This window comes from Mustelus asterias, chromosome 1, assembly GCF_964213995.1.
Source record: "Mustelus asterias chromosome 1, sMusAst1.hap1.1, whole genome shotgun sequence".
Lineage (NCBI taxonomy): Eukaryota > Metazoa > Chordata > Chondrichthyes > Carcharhiniformes > Triakidae > Mustelus > Mustelus asterias.
The window spans coordinates 112,943,227-112,963,795 of NC_135801.1; the positions used below are offsets into that span (position 1 = coordinate 112,943,227).

General features: G+C 40.9%; 1 protein-coding gene across 18 annotated transcripts in view; it reads right to left on the reverse strand.

Annotated features, from left to right (window-relative positions):
* Positions 1–20,569, reverse strand: part of fryl (furry homolog, like) — a 444,177-nt gene that overhangs the window by 61,615 nt on the left and 361,993 nt on the right. For 14 of the 18 annotated variants that reach the window (XM_078217183.1, XM_078217182.1, XM_078217179.1 and 11 more), the window contains 2 exons: positions 14,227–14,409; positions 8,409–8,617 (listed from right to left, as the gene is read on the reverse strand). In XM_078217183.1, the coding sequence (XP_078073309.1) occupies positions 8,409–8,617; positions 14,227–14,409 (392 nt within the window). The remainder of the gene's footprint in view (positions 1–8,408; positions 8,618–14,226; positions 14,410–20,569) is intronic. The other 4 variants (XM_078217176.1, XM_078217171.1, XM_078217154.1 and 1 more) reach the window with 1 other exon arrangement.

The window sequence follows — 20,569 nt, forward strand, 5'->3', positions numbered from 1 at the left end:
TTTAATAATTCAATTCCAAGCCTACACGGGGACACACAAATTTCCTTGCATAGATTGTTTCTGGTTTATATTGTTGAGGAAAACATTTTATTAAAGTCTCAAAGGAAATTCAGTTTCTAAATCCAAAATCATCAGCTGCAGGGCAATTTTTGGTTGTTTCTTTCGAAAATAACAGCACACTAAAGACATAACTTAAGAAATGTTCACTTTAATAAATATATTACTTTTGGCAGTTGATAATTATTGTAATAAAATACTGGATTATCAAATTGGAAGAGGTGAAACATGCAAAACCTGACATCAACTGTCATTTTAACTCATAAAAAAGTGCCGGGACTAGTCCCAACATTCAGCACACCCTGGGTAGATTATATTGACACCAGTCATGGAGAAGTCAGTGTTCTAAGTTTTCCCACTTCTCTGTCCTAAAGGATGCCAGTGTTATAATTTAGGGCAGCAACGAGCTCTAAAAAGGAGTGGGAACATAAAAATACACAGGATACATTCCTTAAGCCATGACTGCAATGTTACTAGTTTCCAATCAGTTATAATGGAGAATAAGGATAGCCTTTTATAATTTTTCCTATAGGTGCATATATAATCACACACAGTCTCTGCAGGAGCATTCTAATGTTAAATATTAAAGTAACATTTGAGAAGTAAAAACAGCCACAGGGCATTCTCTGAAAGTTAAAACTTTTTAAAATTTTGGTGCAGAAATACCACGAAAAGCCTGAAGGAGTAATGCACACAGTAATAAATGACAATAATGCTGCAGGGTGGAGAGCATAATTTAATTTAATCCTTCTTTAGGTGCAACCTCCTCTATCATATTTGATTAGAACAATGTAATTACATATTAGTTTACAGAATCTTTTACTACTGGTAAAATCAATAACCTGATTAAATTATTCTTAAACCAAAATCATTACTAAAAAGATACTGTGAAATTAAAATACATGCCTATATATTTGTTTCCACTCAATGTATATTTTGTTCCAGAGAAAGCTAGAAAATGGAGGAAATCTACCCAAATAATAAATCATAATTTACAAAAATATATACTCACTGTTCAAGTTTACTGAATATTCTTACAAAGCATGCAGAGTAAATATATCTGAGACTGTTCCTGCTTAATGCAGATAACATTTCTACAAATGTTAGACAGCACTTTGGTTCAAGTGCATTCGAACAGCTACTATGCGTTAGCTGGAAGATTATCTGCATATAGACGCAGTTGGTCGCTGCATGCACTAGTGAAATGTTTCTCTTGGAAAAGGCACAGACCTTTTGCTGTCGTAGACAGTATTTTTAATTATCTTAAGTAGGGTCTGTTTCAAGAGGTTTGATGCATCAACATGTCAATTTGCAAGCACAATCAATTTAATGGGATTCACAACTGTCAAATTCCTTAACATTTCCTCTTGGTCATCTATCTTTTGCTGTTAATTGACATACCAATCAATTTTATTCATTTTACTCAGTGAATTATTTTATTGCACTTGATGTATATACTGAGGTTAATCACTTGTTCTTTATCTTTCACATTGATGAGAAAAGATGATGGGATTAAATAATCTCACAGAACAAAAAACAATGAGAGATCTCAAAACAATCTGCTTCCAATTGCTGCAGAGCCAAAACAATCTGCTTCCAATTGCTGCAGAGCCAGAACAATCACTTCACAACAGCACTGAGAAAATGGCATGAATTTCGTCCTTAAATGGCTTGGGTTTTCTATTTGAACATCACAACAGGAAGGCTGTAAATGCAGTGGCTGCCAAACTTTAAGATCTCTCATCTAATGGTTGCAGCAATTTTATAATAAATCTTGACAAGACAGTGCAGAACATCAAAAGTGTACGCTAAGAGATAAATCAAACAGAAGTGTTTAGGTGCAGCAAAGCCTGGGTTTTAAAAGCCCAGTGGATGCAGAAGAAAAGGAAGGCTGAGGGGCACAAGGAGCTTCTTCCTTTCCAGATCCTTAGAAAGTATATTGTAGGAAAATATGAAGCGTTGCAATGAGTCTTAGTTTAATGCAATGATATTACATGAATCAAAATGTTACTGACAGTTGCTACCCTTGCCATCAATGTTACTAACCCCAGCTACATACTATCTGGTGCAGTCACTTTTCCCTAAAGCAGCAAATCTTTTGGACTCCACTAGGGGGCACAGGGTTCTTGTTTTGGATTGCATACTTGTGACTCTATTCAAATACTGAATAAAATGGATGAATTGGCAACAAGCAGAATAAATAACATCCCGTCAGTAGTATAGTTTGTTATCCGAACCAATCATGATCAGAATGTTTTCCCAATTTTTGGCAGTTTCCCATGAATGAAGCAAATTCTGGAAAACCAGAGGATAAAGGAGGCTGACCTCCTTTCAAGGATTAAGGATCAATATCTCTGACAGAATTTGTAGAGGGGTCACATTTTAGTGCAATCCAGGGCGAGGGTAGACAAATGTAAGCTTTAGAGCAAGAGATGCAGGGATAAAGAAAAAGGGTCAGTCGTTTAAAACTGAGGTGCATAGAAATTTCTTCTTGCAGAGGGTGCTGAATCTCTGGAATTCTCTGCCCCAAAGGATGGTGGAGGCTGGATTATTAGAAGCATTCAAAGTGGAGGTGGATAAATATTTGATGGATCAAGGAACAGAGAGCTATGGGGAAATGGCACAAAAAGGAATTGAGATCTGCATAGATCAGCTATGATTGTATTGAATGAGGGGCAGGCTTAACGGACCTGGTGGTCTACTCCTGCTTCTATTTCGTGTATTCTTGTGATTGGAGGAAAAGCAGTGAGTGATAATGACCCGGAAGTTTCTGCCTACAAGAGTGGTGGAAGCAGAACCAGGGTAAAATAGGGCATAGTCGGCATGATGTCATCAAGGGGAGGTCATGCCTGACAAATCTGTTAGAATTCTTTGAGGAGGTAACCAGCAGGTTAGACAAAGGAGAGCGAGTGGATGTTATCGACTTGGATTTCCAGAAGGTCTTTGACAAGGCCGCACAGGAGGCTGCTGAACAAGATAAGAGCCCAAGGTGTTAGAGGCAAAGTACTATCATGGATAGAAGATTGGCTGACTGCAGAAGACAGAGAGTAAGGATAAAAGGGTCCTTTCCAGGATGTTGGCCAGTGACTAGTGGAGTTCTGCAGGGGTCAGTGTTGGGACCACAACTTTTCACTTTATACCAATGACTAGTGGAGTTCTGCAGGGATCAGTGTTGGGACCACAACTTTTCACTTTATACATCAATGATCTAGATGAAGGAACTGAGAGCATTGTGGCGAGGTTTGCTGGCAATACAAAGATAGTAGGAGGGATAGGTAGTATTGAGGAGGCGGGGAGGCTGCAGAAAGACTTGGACAGGTTAGGGAGAGTGAGAAAAGAAGTGGCAGATGGAATACAATGTGGGAAAGTGTGAGGTTATGCACCTTGGTAGAAGGATAGAGGCGTAGACTATTTTCTAAATGGGGGAGAAAATTCAGAAAATCGGTAGTGGAAAGGGACTTGGGAGTCCGAGTTTAGGATTCTCTTAGGGTTAACTTTCACGTTGAGTTGGTAGTTAGGAAGGCAACTGCAATGTTAGCATTCATTTTGAGAGGACTAGAATACAAAAGTAGAGATGTATTGCTGAGGCTTTATAAGGCTTTGGTCAGACCACATATGGAGTATTGTGAACAATTTTGGGCCCTGTATCTAAGGAAGGATGTGTTGGCCCTGGAGAGGGTCCGGAGGAGGTTCACAAGAATGATTCCAAGAATGAATAGCTCGACATACGAGGAGCATTTGAGGCCTCTGGGTCTGCACTCGATGCAGTTTAGGATGAGGGGAGACCTCACTGAAACTTGCAGAATACTGAAAGGCCTGGATAGAGTGAACGTGGGGAAGGTGTTTCCATTAGTAGGCAAGACTAGGGTCCGAGGGCACAGCCTCAGAATAAAGGGACGACTCTTTAGAACTGAGATTAGGAGGAATTTCTTCAGCTAGAGGGTGGTGAATCTATGGAATTCATTGCCACAGAAGGCTGTGGAGGCCAAGTCATTGAGAGTATTTAACACAGAGATAAATAGGTACTTGATTGGTAAGCGGATTAAAGGTTACAGGGAAAAGGCGGGAGAATGAGGTTGAGAAACTTATCAGCCATGATTGAATGGCAGAGCAGACTCGATAGGCCGAATGGCCAAACTCTACTCCTATATCTCATGTTTTATGAAATGATGAATGATTTCAAAAGGAAATTGGACGGTATTTGAGGGAAATAAACTGGCAGGGCTACAGGGACAGAACAGGGGAATGGTACTGTTTAGATTGGGCTACAGAAAGCTGACATCTGAGCTGACACCATGACATTAAAAAACATTTTTTTGAAGATGCAAATGTCCTCAATTTCAGTCACCGAGGTGATCCCTCATAAAATATCCTCCTGCAACCAATCCATGTTTCAAAGTGGAAGGTATACAAATGTATTGAAGCACAATGAAAACCAGTTAGTTGCTTCCTGTAAATGCTAAGCTAATACAAGTACATTAATACATGACGCAAGTTCCTTCATTATCCCAATCACCAACTCAAGGAATAGAATTAAATGATGTGAACCATGGTTCACTCTAGCAACATAATCTAGGCTGACACTTAAATGGTATACTGCAGAAGTGCTGTAGTTTTGGAGGATCTGATCTGCTGGATGTAAAATATCTAATGGTCTTATTCCAAGAGCAGGGAATTCTTCTGGTTTGCCAGTATATATTATCTCACTGCTGTTGGTAGAGCTGCCTTGTTTTCCCGCATTACTACAGTGACAACACTTCCAAAGTACTTCATTAGCTCTGAAATGCTACCAGATCTCGGAATTTGTCAAAGGCACTCTGGAATTGTAATATCTTTCTTTAAATGTCTCCTTCTTTAAAGAACCTTGAAAAGAGGTTGACCTCCATGTGCAGCAATACCCTGCTCATTGATGCACTGTTTGTGTTCTGCCAGGCAACTCAGATCATGACCTCATTACAGCCTTGGTCTAAACATGGACAAAACAGCTGAATTCAAGAGGGGAGGTGAGAGCAACTGCCCTTGAAATCAAGGCAGCATGAGATTGAATGTGGCTTCAAGGAGCCCCAGCGAAATGGAAGTCAATAGGAACCAAAGGGAAAACTCACAGCCACTGGAGTCATACCTAACACAAAGAAAGATGGTTGTGATTGTTGGAGGTCAATCATCTCAGTCCTGGGACATTGCTGCAGGAGTTCCTCAGTGCAGTGTCCGAGGCCCAACCATTTTCAGCTATTTAATCAATGGTCTTTCCACCATCATGTCAGAAGTGAGTGTGTTTGCAGATGATTGTATTATGTTCCCATTTATGACTCCCCAGATACTGAAGCAATCCGTATCCATATATGAAGCCAAAACTTGACAATATTCAGGCTTTGCTGATAAGCAGCAAGCAAAATTCTTGCCACACAAATATCAGGTAGTGATCATCCCCAACAAGAGAAAATCTAACCATCGCCCTTTGACAATCAATGGCATTGTCACTGCTCAATCCCCCAATACAAACACCCTAAAGGTTACCATTGACCAGAAATTGAACTGAACAAGCCAAATAAATACTGTGGCTACAACAGGTCAGAGGCCATGAATTCTGTAGAGAATAACTCATCTCCTGACTCCGCAAAGCCTATCCACCATCCACAATACATGTTAGAAGTATGATGGAATACTCTCCACTTGCCTGGATGGGTGCACCTCCAACAATACTCAAGAAGCTTGACATCATCCAGGACAAAGCAGTCCACTTGATTGGGACCCCATCCACGACTTCCAATGTTCACTCCCTCCACCACCAATGCACCATGACAGCAACGCGTACAATCTACAAGATGCACTGTAGGAACTCATCAGGACTCCTTCGACAGTACCTTCCAAATCTGCGACCCCTACCACCTAGAAGGACAAGGGAGTAGATGTATGGGATCACCACCAATGGCGTTCCCCTCCAAGTCACACACCATCCTAACTTGCAACTATACCGTCTTTCCTTTATTGGTGCTGAGTCAAAATTCTTCCTCAAAGCACTGTGGGTGTTTTTGCGTGAGCTGCAGCAGTTCAAAAAGGCAACATGCCATCATCTTCTCGGGCGCAAGTTACAATGGGCAATAAATACTGACCTAGTCAGTGATGCCCATGTCTCAGAAACAAATACAAAAGGTTTGAATAAAGGACGCTTGGAACCTGTATTTTTGTTGCCTCCTTTTAAAATCTGTGTCAAAGGAGATCAACCTTCTTTGAAATCCACAGTCACTAAGCAGAGAAATAAGTAGTTTTATGATCAACTCAAAAGGATCAACTAACAAACGTTGCGTGGGTATGAACAAAGCTCAATTTAAAATTTAGTTGTTCTGCATGGCTCTTTTTTTTTTGCAGTGCATAGCCCTTTCAAATACTTCTGCGCAGCTTTGAATATACGCTCTATTCATCACGAAACAAGGCCTGATTAGTACCTTTCAGTCCAGCAGGTACATAGAGCATGAGTGTGACAGCCAAACGCTCTGGACCAAGTACCAAACCAGAAGTTCTAATAGGAAACTATTTTATACTGATACTCAAATTCCGAGCGAAAGTGCTTTTGTACTGCTGCAAAATAGCCAGTGGCTATTTCTGCTTCAGCCATTATTAAAAGTGTATACGAGAGACACAGATGACTGTGCATGACACCAAGTTCTTCCCCCCAGCTTTGTAAGCGGACATGGAACACTAAGTTTGGTTATTACTTCTGAAGTAACATGATCCAAAGATGGGCAGTACTTCTACATACTAAGCTCAATACTTCTGCTTCTTTGGAGTTTTAGCCTGTGCTTTAATACTTTCAAGCAGGCTGTGTACCTTTTGCTGCAAAGATCCTACTGACCAGAGATTAACATCTGACTGGAACAAATACTTCCATCAGAGCAGTGGTATGGATTGACCAAAGAACACGAAAGACAAAAAGAACAACAGTGTTCTGAAACTGAAGGATCAATGCTGAGAACTGGGGATAAAAGTACTGAAGAGAAATTGCAATAATTTTCTGAAAAAACACTTGCTCAAATTAAACACACAGTTAAGCTGGAAAGTACCATGCAAACAATATTTTAAATCCAAGTTCTACTTTTCAGTACAGCACTGTCTCAGATCAAAAAGAACATGGGGGTAAGAATTCATAAAAAAGTTGTGATCCTAACAATGAATACTGGAATACTGATGATCCTATATCTTTCAAAAACACTGAAATGCAATCAGAATTACTTTTATGACCACGTGTGGACGGTTTCAATGGAGAACATAAAGTATAAATTGGTTATAACATTGTGTCACTTGTTTGGAAGGAGTTAAAGATGTTTGTGTTGATTATTACTATTTATCCTATGGTGAACATCAAACTAATGCCATATCATCAGCTCCACATAATAGCATGACCATATTATATAATCTTGATTAAAAATGTTTCTATTCTTACCACTAGATTCAAATATTAATCTACATTAGCCCAGAATTTTGGCTTCCAATGTTGGCAAAACTTGCAATGTTCGCCATCATTCCTGTATAAAATTGACAGCAATACCTGGTGCCTGCACACGTGCAGCTAAATATGGAAACCTGGAGTTGCCGTCAAGTGATAAACTTCTCAACAGGGTAGATGGTCTTTGCATATAAATTAACACATAATGAGTAAATTGATGCCAACTTCAACTTTTGACACATTATGGTTGCTGTTAAAAAAAAGTGTCTTTGCGAAGACTTTTTGAATAGAGGGTAACTGAATTTTTTAAATGGCTCAACTAAAAGTCATAATTACAGCTGAAGAACCCGTCTGGCCCCAAAAGGGTAATTTTAGAAGTGTGGAGTGGCATTCCTTCACAATATTTAAAAATGCCATTACTTTTAAGATAATAACACTTGTTTTTTAAAATTTGATGTTTTAGCTTAATTCCATATGTATACCCCAATCTATATTTAACTTCTCGCAAAATGATTAAAACGTGAATTCTAAATTCCTTTAACTTCCTGATTTTTGTGACTGAGAGAATTTTTCAACCCAATAGACTGAACAGCCTCCCTGATGACACCACTGTTGCTACATGTGACACATGGTGCCAGATTCAAAGTTAGTTTGGAATGGGGAAAACCGATGCTCTAGAGCGGGCCAAATCTTTGTGGGTGGTTTTCTTTGCTGTCAGTCAGTATGAGTGATGTCCCTTCTCTGATACTCGCAAAATCTTGCTCATTACATATACTACAATGGGTTTGGTAAATACGTGGCTATTACTCTTCCAATTTTAAATGTAACAATAAAAAGTAATGCGCTAATTGGAAAAAATAATTATATTTGGCACTCTCGTGTTAGCTGGGTAATATAGAACTAATACCTTGAATGACTTGAAAGATCTGCTTCCTCTTCTTCACATCTCTCGTCAAGCTCTTTAAGTGCAAGGGTGACATCCTCATCACAGATGGACTCTGGGGAACTCCCAGGAACAAGATTCTCTTGGATCTTTGGGGATTCTTGGTTAATATCTGAAACTGTGTCTTCACCAACAGTGTTAGCCAGTTCATCCTTCAGAGCTACACTGGCATCCTGCAATCAAATACAGAACTAGAAATACAGCACCAAACATAAATTGTTGATGATATTTTCACAATTACATTGATCAATTAGGTTTTAAATATCCAAAACTAACATTTCAACATACTAAGATGCAATTTTAAAAATGGAGTCTTGTCATAAGTTACGAACAGCTGATTAATTTCAGGAGAAAGTAGAATTTCTCCTGCACGGTAGCACAGTGGTTAGCACTGCTGCTTCACAGCTCCAGGGTCCCGGGTTCGATTCCCGGCTCGGGTCACTGTCTGTGTGGAGTTTGCACATTCTCCTCATGTCTGCGTGGGTTTCCTCCGGGTGCTCCGGTTTCCTCCCACAGTCCAAAGATGTGCGGGTTAGGTTGATTGGCCAGGTTAAAATTGCCCCTGAGATCCGTAGGTTAGAGGGATTAGCGGGTAAAATATGTGGGGGTAGGGCCTGGGTGGGATTGTGGTCGGTGCAGACTCGATAGGCCGAATGGCCTCCTTCTGCACTGTAGGGTTTCTATGATTCTATGAATTTGGCTTTCTAAATGTTGGCAATGTTTATGCTGCTTATACCTTGGTTTGGAACTATAAAGAAAGTCCAACTGATAATCCAATTGATCAGGCAGCACAGTGGTTAGCACTGTTGCATCACAGCGCCAGGATCAGGGTTCAATTCCAGCCTTGGGTTACTTTTTGTGTGGAGTTTACACGTTCTCCATGTGGGTTTCCTTCCGGTGCTCCAGTTTCCTCCCACAGTACAAGGATGAACAGCTTAGATGGATTGATCATGCTAAAATCGCCACTTTAGGTTAGATTATTAATACATGAGAGTATTAACCCCAAAGAAAATATGACTGACAGCTCTGGCTCTCTGATCTATGCTGTCAATTTCACCAAGTTTATTTATAAAAGATTTAAAGTTCCTGCAGATTCAGCTACTGAAATGTTAAAGACTATGGATGATTAACACTTTGATTGGACTGGGAGGTTTTTCAAGTAGTTGGAAAGCTACTAATAAATGACTGTTTAAAAAGTATTTTTAAACCACACCTTATTGTGTACAGTGCATGGACATGGCTTGAGAGCTGGTGCAGGGGGCAGGGATTTAGATTTTTGGATCATTGGGATCTTTTCTGAGGAAGGGCTGATCTGTTCAAGAGGGATGGGTTACATCTGAACTGGAGGGGGACTAACATCCTGGCGGGGAGATTTGCTAGAGCCACTCGGGAGGGTTTAAACTAGTTTGGCAGGGGGGTGGGACCCAAAGCAGTAGGGAGACAGAAGAGAAGTTTGAGGACAGCACAGAAGTTAAAGAGAGCATATCAATTAGTAAAGGCAGTGTCAGTAATCCGAGTACAAGACAGGTCAGGCAAAAGCAAGACAGAGAGCAAGGGAAGTCCAGATTAAACTGCATTTATTTCAATACAAGAGGCCTGATGGGCAAGGCAGATGAACTCAGGGCATTGTTGGATGCATGGGACTGGGATCTTATAGCAATTACTGAAACATGGCTAAGGGAGGGACAGGACTGGCAGCTTAATGTTCCAGGGTACAGATGCTATAGGAAAGATAGAACAGGAGGTAAGAGAGGAGGGGGAGTTGCACTTTTGATTAGGGAAAGCATCACGGCCGTACTGAGAGGGGATATATCCGAGGGTTCAGCCACTGAGTCTATATGGGTAGAACTGAGAAATAAGAAGGGGGAAATCACTTTGATAGGGTTGAACTATAGGCCCCCAAATAGTCAGCGGGAAATTGAGGAGCAAATATGCAAGGAGTTTGCAGATAGCTCCAAGAAAAATAGGGTGGTAATAGTCGGAGATTTTAATTTTCCCAACATTGACTGGGACAGCCAGAGTACTAGAGGGTTGGATGGAGAGAAATTTGTTGAGTGTATTTAGGAGGAATTTCTCATTCAGTATATGGATGGCCTGACCAGAGAGGGGGCAAAACTTGACCTCCTCTTGGGAAATAAGGAAGGGCAGGTGACAGAAGTGTTAGTGAGGGATCACTTTGGGACCAGTGACCATAATTCTATTGGTTTCAAGATAGCTATGGAGAATGATAGGTCTGTCCCAAAAGTTAAAATTCTAAATTGGGGCAAGGCCAATTTTGATGGTATCAGGTAGAAACTTTCAAAAGTTAATTGGGGGAGTCTGTGGGAAGGGACATCTGGTAAGTGGCATGCTTTCACAAGTGTGTTAACCAGGTTTTAGGGTAAACACATTCCTCTTAGAGTGAAGGGCAAGGCTGGCAGAAGTCGGGAACCCTGGATGACTCGGGATATTGAGGCCCTGGTGAAGAAGAAGAGGCACATGACATGCATAGGCAGCTGGGATCAAGTGAATCTCTTGAAGAGTATAGGGGGTGTAGGAGTAGAGTTAAGAGAGAAATCAGGAGGGCAAAAAGGGGACACAAAATTGTTTTGGCAAATAAGGCAAAGGAGAATCCAAAGAGCTTCTACAAATACATAAAGGGCAAAAGAGTAACTAGGGAGAGAGTAGGGCCTCTTAAGGATCAACAAGGGATGGGTGAGATCCTAAATGAATATTTCTCATCATTATTTACTGTTGAGAAAAGCATGGATGTTAGGGAACTTGGGGAAATAAATAGTGATGTCTTGAGGAGTTTACGTATTACAGAGGTGGTGGTGCTGGAAGTCTTAAAGCGCATCAAGGTAGATAAATCCCCGGGACCTGATGAAGTATATCCCAGGATGTTGTGAGAGGCTAGGGAGGAAATTGAGGTTCCCCTAGCCAAGATATTTGAATCACCGAAAATCACGGGTGAGGTGCCTGAAGATTGGAGAGTGGCAAATGTTGTGCCTTTGTTTAAAAAGGGCTGCAGGGAAAAGTCTGGGAACTACAGGCCAGTGAGCCTCACATCTGTGGTGGGTAAATTTTTGGAAGGTATTTTGAGAGACAGGATCTACAGGCATTTAGAGATGCAAGGACTGATTAGGGACAGTCAGCATGGCTTTGAGAGTGGAAAATCATGTCTCACAAATTTAATTGAGTTTTTTGAAGGGGTAACCAAAAAGGTAGATGAGGGCAGTGCAGTTGATGTTGTCTACATGGACTTTAGCAAGGCCTTTGACAAGGTACCGCATAGTAGGTTGTTGCATAAAGTTAAATCTCACGGGATCCAGGGTGAGGTATCTAAATGGATACAAAATTGGCTTCCTGACAGAAGCCAGAGAGTGGTTGTGGAGAGTTGTTTTTCAAACTGGAGGCCTGTGACCAGCGGTGTGCCTCAGGGATCAGTGCTGGGTCCACTGTTATTTGTCATTTATATTAATGATTTGGATGAGAATTTAGTAGGCATGGTTAGTAAGTTTGCAGATGACACCAAGATTGGTGGCATGGTGGACAGTGAGGAAGGTTATCTCCAATTGCAGCGGGATCTTGATCAATTGGGTCAGTGGGCTGACGAATGGCAGATGGAGTTTAATTTAGATAAATGCGAGGTGATGCATTTTGGTAGATTGAACCAGGGCAGGACTTACTCAGTTAATGGTAGGGCATTGGGGAGAGTTACAGAACAAAGAGATCTAGGGGTACATGTTCATAGCTCCTTTAAAGTGGAGTCACAGGTGGACAGAGTGGTGAAGAAGGCATTCGGCATGCTTGGTTTCATCGGTCAGAACATTGAATACAGGAGTTGGAATGTCTTGTTGAAGTTGTACAAGACATTGGTAAGGCCACACTTGGCATGCTGTGTGCAATTCTGGTCACCCTATTATAGAAAGGATATTATTAAACTAGAAAGAGTGCAGAAAAGATTTACTAGGATGCTGCCAGGACTTGATGGATTGAGTTATAAGGAGAGGCTGAATAGACTGGGACTTTTTTGTCTGGAGCATAGGAGGCTGAGGGATGACCTTATAGAGGTCTATAAAATAATGAGGGGCATAGACAAGGTAGATAGTCAATATCTTTTCCCAAAGGTAGGGGAGTCTAAAACTAGAAGACATAGGTTTAAGGGGAGAGGGGAGAGGTACAAAAGTGTCCAGAGGGTGGTGAGTGTCTGGAACAAGCTGCCAGAGGTAGTAGTAGAGGCGGGAACAATTTTATTTTTTAAAAGCATTTAGATAGTTACATGGGTACGACGGGTGTAGAGGGATATGGGCCAAATGCGGGCAATTGGGATTAGCTTAGGGGTTTTAAAAAAAAGGGCGGCATGGACAAGTTGGGCCGAAGGGCCTGTATCCATGCTGTAAACCTCTATGACTCTAAGTGCCATTCCTTGGCAAGGGTGATTGAGGAATGTGTAGGGAGGGGAGGGCTGTGAGGAGTTAGAGCTGGAAGGCCTTTTTTAATTTTAATTGGGACAAAGTTCACAGCACCAAGGTGGGTCTTTTAGGCTGCCTGCCGTGACACTTGACAACCCCTGAAGGTTTTCCCAGGTTGATTGGCCTGTTCTTACGGGTACTTTCTCCTGAAGTGGGCAGGCTGAGCTGGGAATTTTCCCAACTCCTGCTACCTGTCTCGAGGATGAAAATCCAGGCCTACTTGTCCATTGGCCAAAATAATGCAATGCCCACCTGTTTTGGGGTTTTGTCACCTCTGCCACAACTGTTAAAATGTTCTTCATCACTTTGATTAGTCTATACATTGTTTCAAGTTGATACAAGTCAACAATATAAAACTGTCTCACAATTTAGCACAAATAGTTACCAAGTTACCAACCTTACTCAATATTTGAGATGGGAATGTGAAAATCACACACTGGTTAAATTTGTTTTAAGGCACTTTGTTCGGCTAGGAAGATTTACTCCCCATCTCAAATATGCTTAAATTGATTCGTAAACACTTGATGCAATCAATAGGAGCAAAATGAGAAATGTTTAACCATATGCATTATCACTTTGCACTTTGAAAATATACTTTCCTTCATAAAAGTAAAAGGAATTCAGTTTTAGTTCTATGCGCAAATGCTTAAATAACAGCAATAAATTTAGTAGGAATTTTAGTTGCAATATTTAGAAACTAAAAATAAGCAATTGAAAACTGCCAGACATAAATTATCAAATGTATATTAGTAATGTAGTATGAAAGGAATGTTATACTTACAAATCAGGTTTAGCCCCAAAGGTGACACTAACCAGCCTTATTTCATAGGCCTATACATTGTCATTTTAGTGACATGGATGATATGCTAACACAGCAAGCCTGAGGCTAGTACCCAAAATTTCAACCCACAATCAAAGTGCAAATGCAAAGCCAAGAAAAGATTAACATTGCCAAGCCCATAAATCAGATTTCTTAGGATTAGTTACTTAGTAAAATCACCATCACCCTTGAAGACCACAGAATTAACCAAGAGAGAATGCAAATTTCTTCTTCAAATTGTATCTCTGCAAAAGTGTTGCTTAAATCTCTTATACAAAAGGATTTTTTTAACCCATGCAAACAATTCATGCATCTAAAGACAACCCTTTAAGGATCATATAATAGATACATCTTGTCTAAATACTGTCACAGGTTAAAAATATTAAAACTTCATATGGCTCTGTGAATCTGCAATGTTTGATCAACTTTCAGTGCAGAAATATACAAGGAATAAATGTCATTAGAAAGATCCCAAATCAGCCATGCACCAACCCATATTTCTACCCACATTGCTTCCCACCTCAGGCAGCTGGCTGTTAGCGCTATCTGGAAGAGGTGTCTCTAAATTTGGGGTCTCAGCTCTGGGCAGTGGTGTTTCGTCAGACACCACATTGGTTGCTGTGTCTTTTAAGTGCAGCAGAGAATCCACATGGTTTGGAGCAGCATCATCTGTTGCTGAGTCACTGTTTAACTAAGGGAAGGACACAGGAAATTACAAATGAGAATAAATCCATTAGAATTTGTTTCTGATTACTAGAACATAACTACACCAATGAAAAAAATAGTTCACTCAATATAATGGTTATTATAACCACAAAGCATGGTGATCCAGAAACAAAGTTTGATGCTGAATATTTGAGCAATGTATTACATCAGTGGGCTTTTACTAAACATTCAATTAGCTAATTTTCAAGAGAAATTGCAAAACAATTGGTTCCCACTGTCCAAAACATGTATGCTAATGTATGGACTTATATATATGTACATGAATGCCTTTAAATTTGAAATCTCCGTTCGAAGTGTTTTTGGTGTAGAACTCTCACTTTGTCCAAATGCAACAGAAAAATGGGTGTTTAAATATCCCAGTAGAAACTGTACGAACAGGGAGAGGCAGCATTGTAGAAATCATTCAGCAGCAAGCATGCTTGAGTTCTTCACAAGTTCTCCAATTACCTGAACTTGTTTGAGCTCTTTTTACTGTATATTTATTGAAATTAAAATGTAAGTTTGCTAAGTTATATATTCTGATAGCCATGCGGCCAATTTTGCAAATTGCTGAAGTTTTTATAACCAGAGCCAGGAGGGAAAGGACATAAATGTGAAGGAGTTTGGGTAAGCACAGAGCAGGGTGGGCATGGGGATCAGTGAATGAGGTTAAAAAAACTAAAGTGATGTCAGCACAAGGAAAAGTGTCGACTGTCGAGTAGCTATTGAATATATTTTTAAATTAAGTCTTCAATTTATTTCAGCTTAGTTTAGTTAGTCTGATAAATAGAGGTATGGCAGGGCACCTCATTCCTGTGGGATGCACATTCTGTTCCATTTGGGAACTCCAGGAAAAATCTGGATAACTACATGTGCAATGTTTTAGAGCTTGAGCAGCAGCCTGTGTTACTGCAGTGCATCTGTGAGGCGAGGAGCTACATGGATTGCTTGTTTCGACAGGTGGCCACTCCACAGATTAAGGGTATGCAGGCAGAAGGGAAATGCATGACCACCAGATAGTCAAACAAAGACCAGGCTGCAGGGGACTGTATCTTGCTCTGCAACTAATAAGGCAATGGCTCATCTGGGAAATACTTCCTGAACCTTGGCCATACCAACAGAGGTGCAAAGGAGGGGTGGGGTTTCAGTACAAATATATTCCTTATAAAAAGAGTGGAAGCCAAATTTAGCCGCCTGGATGTCAATAATCATACAGATTTGGATAATTGAAAAATAGCTTATATCAGAGATGCCAAAAACCTCAATATTACTAAAAGAGTGTGGGATGAAATTAGAAAGGGAAATTAGGAAAGCAAAGAGAGGGCTTGTTAATTATTGATAAGGAAGATCAAGCAAACTCCGAGAAGTAAAATCAAGGAAAGATAATGATGTATTAAGAATACATAAAGAGCAAGAGGATAACTAAGGAAACGTATGGCCCAATTAGAGACCAAAAACTTGTGGGTGCAGGTGGAAGGCATAAGCATGGTTGTTAATGAATACGTTGCATAATAGAGGGGGCAAAACAAAGATAGTGGTTAAGGAGCAAGAGGTTTGTGAAATATTTGACAAGATAAATAATGACGGATTAAATATTAAGGTGTTTTAAATCACCAGGCCAGGTGAAATATACCCCAGGTTGTTCAGTGAATCAAGGGAGGAAATAATGGAAAGCTCTGATTATAACATTCAAACTATGTCTGGTTTCAGGCATGGCGCTGGAGAACTTCAGGATTGCTATATGTTGTGCAATTGTTTAAAAAGGAACAGACAGCCCATGTAATTACAGGCCAGTCAGCCTAAGATTGGGATGGGCATATTAAAAATTCTCAGGGACAGTAAAAATAATAATTTGCAGAAGCACAGATTAATCAGCATGGATTGATTTGGGGAAGGAGGTCATGTGGTGAACTCGATTGAATTTTTTGAGGAGGTCACAAGAAGGGTCAATAGGGGCAGTACATTTGATGCAATCTAAATAGGTGTTGACAAGATCCCACCAAGCAGACTGATCAGAAAATTAAAAGCTCATGGGGTTCAAAGGAAATTGACAAGTTGGATTCGAAATTTTTCAGAGACAAGAAGCGAAGGTGTCATGCCCAGTAAAAGATTGTCATGGATTAAATATGAATTGTATTTCTGGAATTACCTTCTTTTAAAAATGGACATCAGAAGGCTGATGTGATGGCTGCTGAGGGTCAGGGGACTTTCTCAATTTCTGCATAGACTCAATTATCTCCAGTTTCCAGAAGGGTCCTGATTGAATATCAGGGACCTTGGGCATGCACTTAAGGTGAGATGGGGAAAGTGCAAAGGATATCTGAGGGGCAAGTTTTTTTTACAGAAATTGGCAGGTGTCTAGAATGCACTGCCAAGGATGGTGGTGTAGGCAGATACAATAGAGGCGTTTAAGGAGCTTTTAGAAAAGCATTTAATATGCAAGGAATAGAAGAATATGGGCCAAGGACAGGCAGAAGGGATTAGTTTAATTTGGTGTCGCATTCAGCACAACACCGTGGGCCAAAGGGCCTTTTCCTGTGCTGTACATTTCTATGTTCTATGAATAACTACAGGTGGAGTGCCCCCTTTACATGAACATACCAAGAGGAAACCATCTCTGGAATTCATACCTTCTGTTGTTGTCGACTTATCCAAAATTCAAAATGAATAGACTTTCAGGCACTCTGGGCGGAATTGTACTCCCGCTTTATGCCCATTTTGGGAAAATTCGTGAATGACGCCGGTTTTCGCGACCGGCGTTAATTCTACTAGACCCGGATTTCTGACGCGGTCAGCCTTTCATCGGGAATGAGGGAGAGGCTGGTTAATTTATTTAAATTTATTAAAATAATGTTTTGAATGTGTCGAGCAAGCCCGGCACTCAATCGTCCGGACTCGCTTGCCTTTACGGCCTTGCCGGGAGAGGTTCTCTCCGCTGAGGAAAACACCTGCTCCCCATGAACGGGGAACAGTCATGTTGGCTTTGCCAGTGAAACCGGAGGCCACTGAGGCCCCCCGGGGAGGCCGAGGGCAAAACGGGGATGCCCCTTGCGCAGTGCCAGACTGGCAGTGACACTTTAGCACCTTGGCAATGCCAGCCTGGCATCTGGGTAATGCCCACTGGGCAGTGTCAGGGGCAGGACCAATGGATGGGGGGGGGGTCCACTACCACTCTGCATGTGAACGGTGGGAGAGGGCATTGGGGCAACAATCAGTGGGGGAGGGAGGGGGTCCGAGATCTCTCTGGGTGATGGGGGCTGCCCCCCCCCCCCCCCCCCCCCCCCCCCGATTGCAGGGAGCCGGCCGGGTACTACTTGAGGCTGCCTGCAGTAGTAGGGGCCTGACAGCTCTCTTTGTCTGTCAGACTCCTGCTACTGTTAATGCACATATGCAGCATCAGAGGTCTGCACATGCACAATACCTCCCTCTACAGGTTGTCAGGCGCATTAAGTCCTGACCAATGCCTTCTGTCGCGAGAAACAGATTCACCCAAAATTTTAAAGACAGAGTGCATAAGATTGGGCCTGAAAACACACCCAAAAAATGGATCTGGAACTCTCTCAGTTTCACGCCCACCCAACATTTAGAAAAAAATCTTGTAAAATTCTGCCCACTGTTTCAAAGCTCGATACTGAACAAAAAAGAACTGAGAAACCAGTTAAACATAAGGTGTGAATAACCCATCCATTTTCTCCATTGTGCAGCAATAGTTTTGGACTTCCAAGCCAATCTGGGTGGATAATAGAAGTATTGATCATGTGATCAAAACTATCTTCTGATAACAAATCTTAGAAACCAGTCAGTCTAAAGGCAACAGGACAATAGGGACTATAGGGAATTTCACAGTAACTTCATTGCAGCGTTAATGTAAGCCTTACTTGTGACTAATAAATAAACTTTTACTTTTACCATTCCTCTAGTCAGGAGAACAAAACCCTGCCTGAAAACCAGTCAGCTTATTGAGACTAATTGGTTTTCACTTGCAAAGATTTGCCTCCTTGAAACCTGGTCATAACTTCTTCCAAAATCCAGAGACTTCCAACTTCAGTTCAACTCCAAAGAATCATGAGAGTGAATGCATTCAGGACTGCACTATGTACATCTTAAAGGATTCAATCTGCATGAGATTTGTTTCTTGAGATTCTATCTAGAATCCACATCTACTTGTATGCGCTTGCCTAAGTGAAAGGAGTAAGTGCTATTTGTTGTGTTTACATTTTGGAATTGTGTGTGAAAAATCACAATTTTTTTCTGATTTAAACTTACCCGAAAGTCTGCTCCATGTCCATTATTAACATTCACAACAAAGAAAATCACGAAACATAAATCTTGTTCCTGACACCCAACAGGTATCCCACCATTTCTTTCCCCATCCATAACAAAGGGTTATAGTGAACAAGAATCTTTGTGGCTGGAAGGCTATTTTTAATTGGGTACCACATGACTCAGTATTGGATCCTTTGTTATTTGTGGTTTTATGAATGATTTAAACTTAAATGCAGGGGGCACGATTAAGAAGTTTGCAGATGATATGAAAATTGACTACATGGTTGATAGTGAGGAAGAAAGCCGTAGACTGCACGTAGATATCAATGAATTCGTCAGGTGGGCAGAAAAATGGCAGTTCAATTCTGAGAAGTGAAAGCAATACATTTGGGGATGACAAACAAAGCAAAGGAACACACCAAGATTATGAGAAGTATAGAGGAACATTTGGATCTTGGAGTTCACATACGCAGATTCTTAAAGATAGCAGGACAGGTAGAAAAGATGGTTAAAAAGGCATATTGGATACTTTTCCTTATTAACCAACGTTTGGTGAAAAAGAGCAGGGATATTATGCTAGAACTGTATGAAACACAGATCAGACCACAGCTAGAGTACTCTGTACATTTCTGGTCAGTGCATTACAGGAATGATGCAATCGGACTAGAGAAGGTACAGAGGAGTTTTATGAGAATGTTGCCAGGAATGGAGAATTTTAACTATGAGGAAGGCTGAGGGAAGATTTAATTGAGGCGTATAAAATTATGAGGGGTCTAGATGGAATGGGTAGGAAAGACGCATTTCTATTATCAGAGAGGTCAATAATCGACAGAGAACTAAAATAATTAGTGGAAGGATGAGAAGGATGTTGAGGAGTATTTTTTTTAAACCAGAGAGTGGAGGGGATCAGGAATTCACTGCCTTAAAATGTAGTAGAGATGAAAACCCATGATGCATTCAAAAAAACACTTGGGTATGCAATTAATATGCTGTAACTTCTAGGCTATGGCCATAGAGCTGGAAAGTGGGATTAGGCTGGATGGGTCTTTTTTGACTGGCACAGGTACAGTGGAGCCACCATAAATCTTTCTATTATTTTAGATAAATCTGTGGCAACCCGATAGTTCAGGTCGTTGTGGTATTGAGATGTTGGTTTCTTTCCCTCTCAATGTCACCCAAACATTTTGTACAATGTGCCAAGTAGACCCAACTACTGTCCAAACATCATATAATCATAGAATCCCTACAGTACAGAGGGAGGTCATTCAGCCCATCAAATCTGCACCGACAATAATCCCTTTCGGGCTTTATCCCCATAACCCCATGTATTTACCCCACTAAACCCCCTGACATTCAGGGGCAATTTAGCACGACCAATCCACCTGACCTGCACATTTTTGGACTGGAAAACCTTAGAGTAATTGTTAAGGTAATTTGATGAGAGGTTAAGGAGAAAAGCTTTGTCTTCATAAACATATTAACTTAGTGCCTCTTTCTCATGCCCACATGTCCATCCTTAACCTACTGCAATTCTCCAATGAAGTTCAATGCAAGCTGATGGAGCAGCATCTCATCTTCCATTAAGCACATTACAGCCCTCATCGAGTCCAACAACTTTAGATTGTGACCTTTCTCCTACAACTTAAACCTCTTTTCTAAAAATATTCCATATATTTCTTGTCTCAGTGCAACAACCACCCCCGCAAATCAAGCCATTTGTCTTTTGTTCATAAAGTTGCTACATCTTGTTGCAATTCTCTCAACTAACACATTTCTCCCTCTCTATAGTTCTGAAGAGCCAAATTGACTCAAAAAGGCAGATGGGAATGGTATAGAATCATTGAATCCCTACGGTGCGGAAAGAAGCCATTCGGCCCATC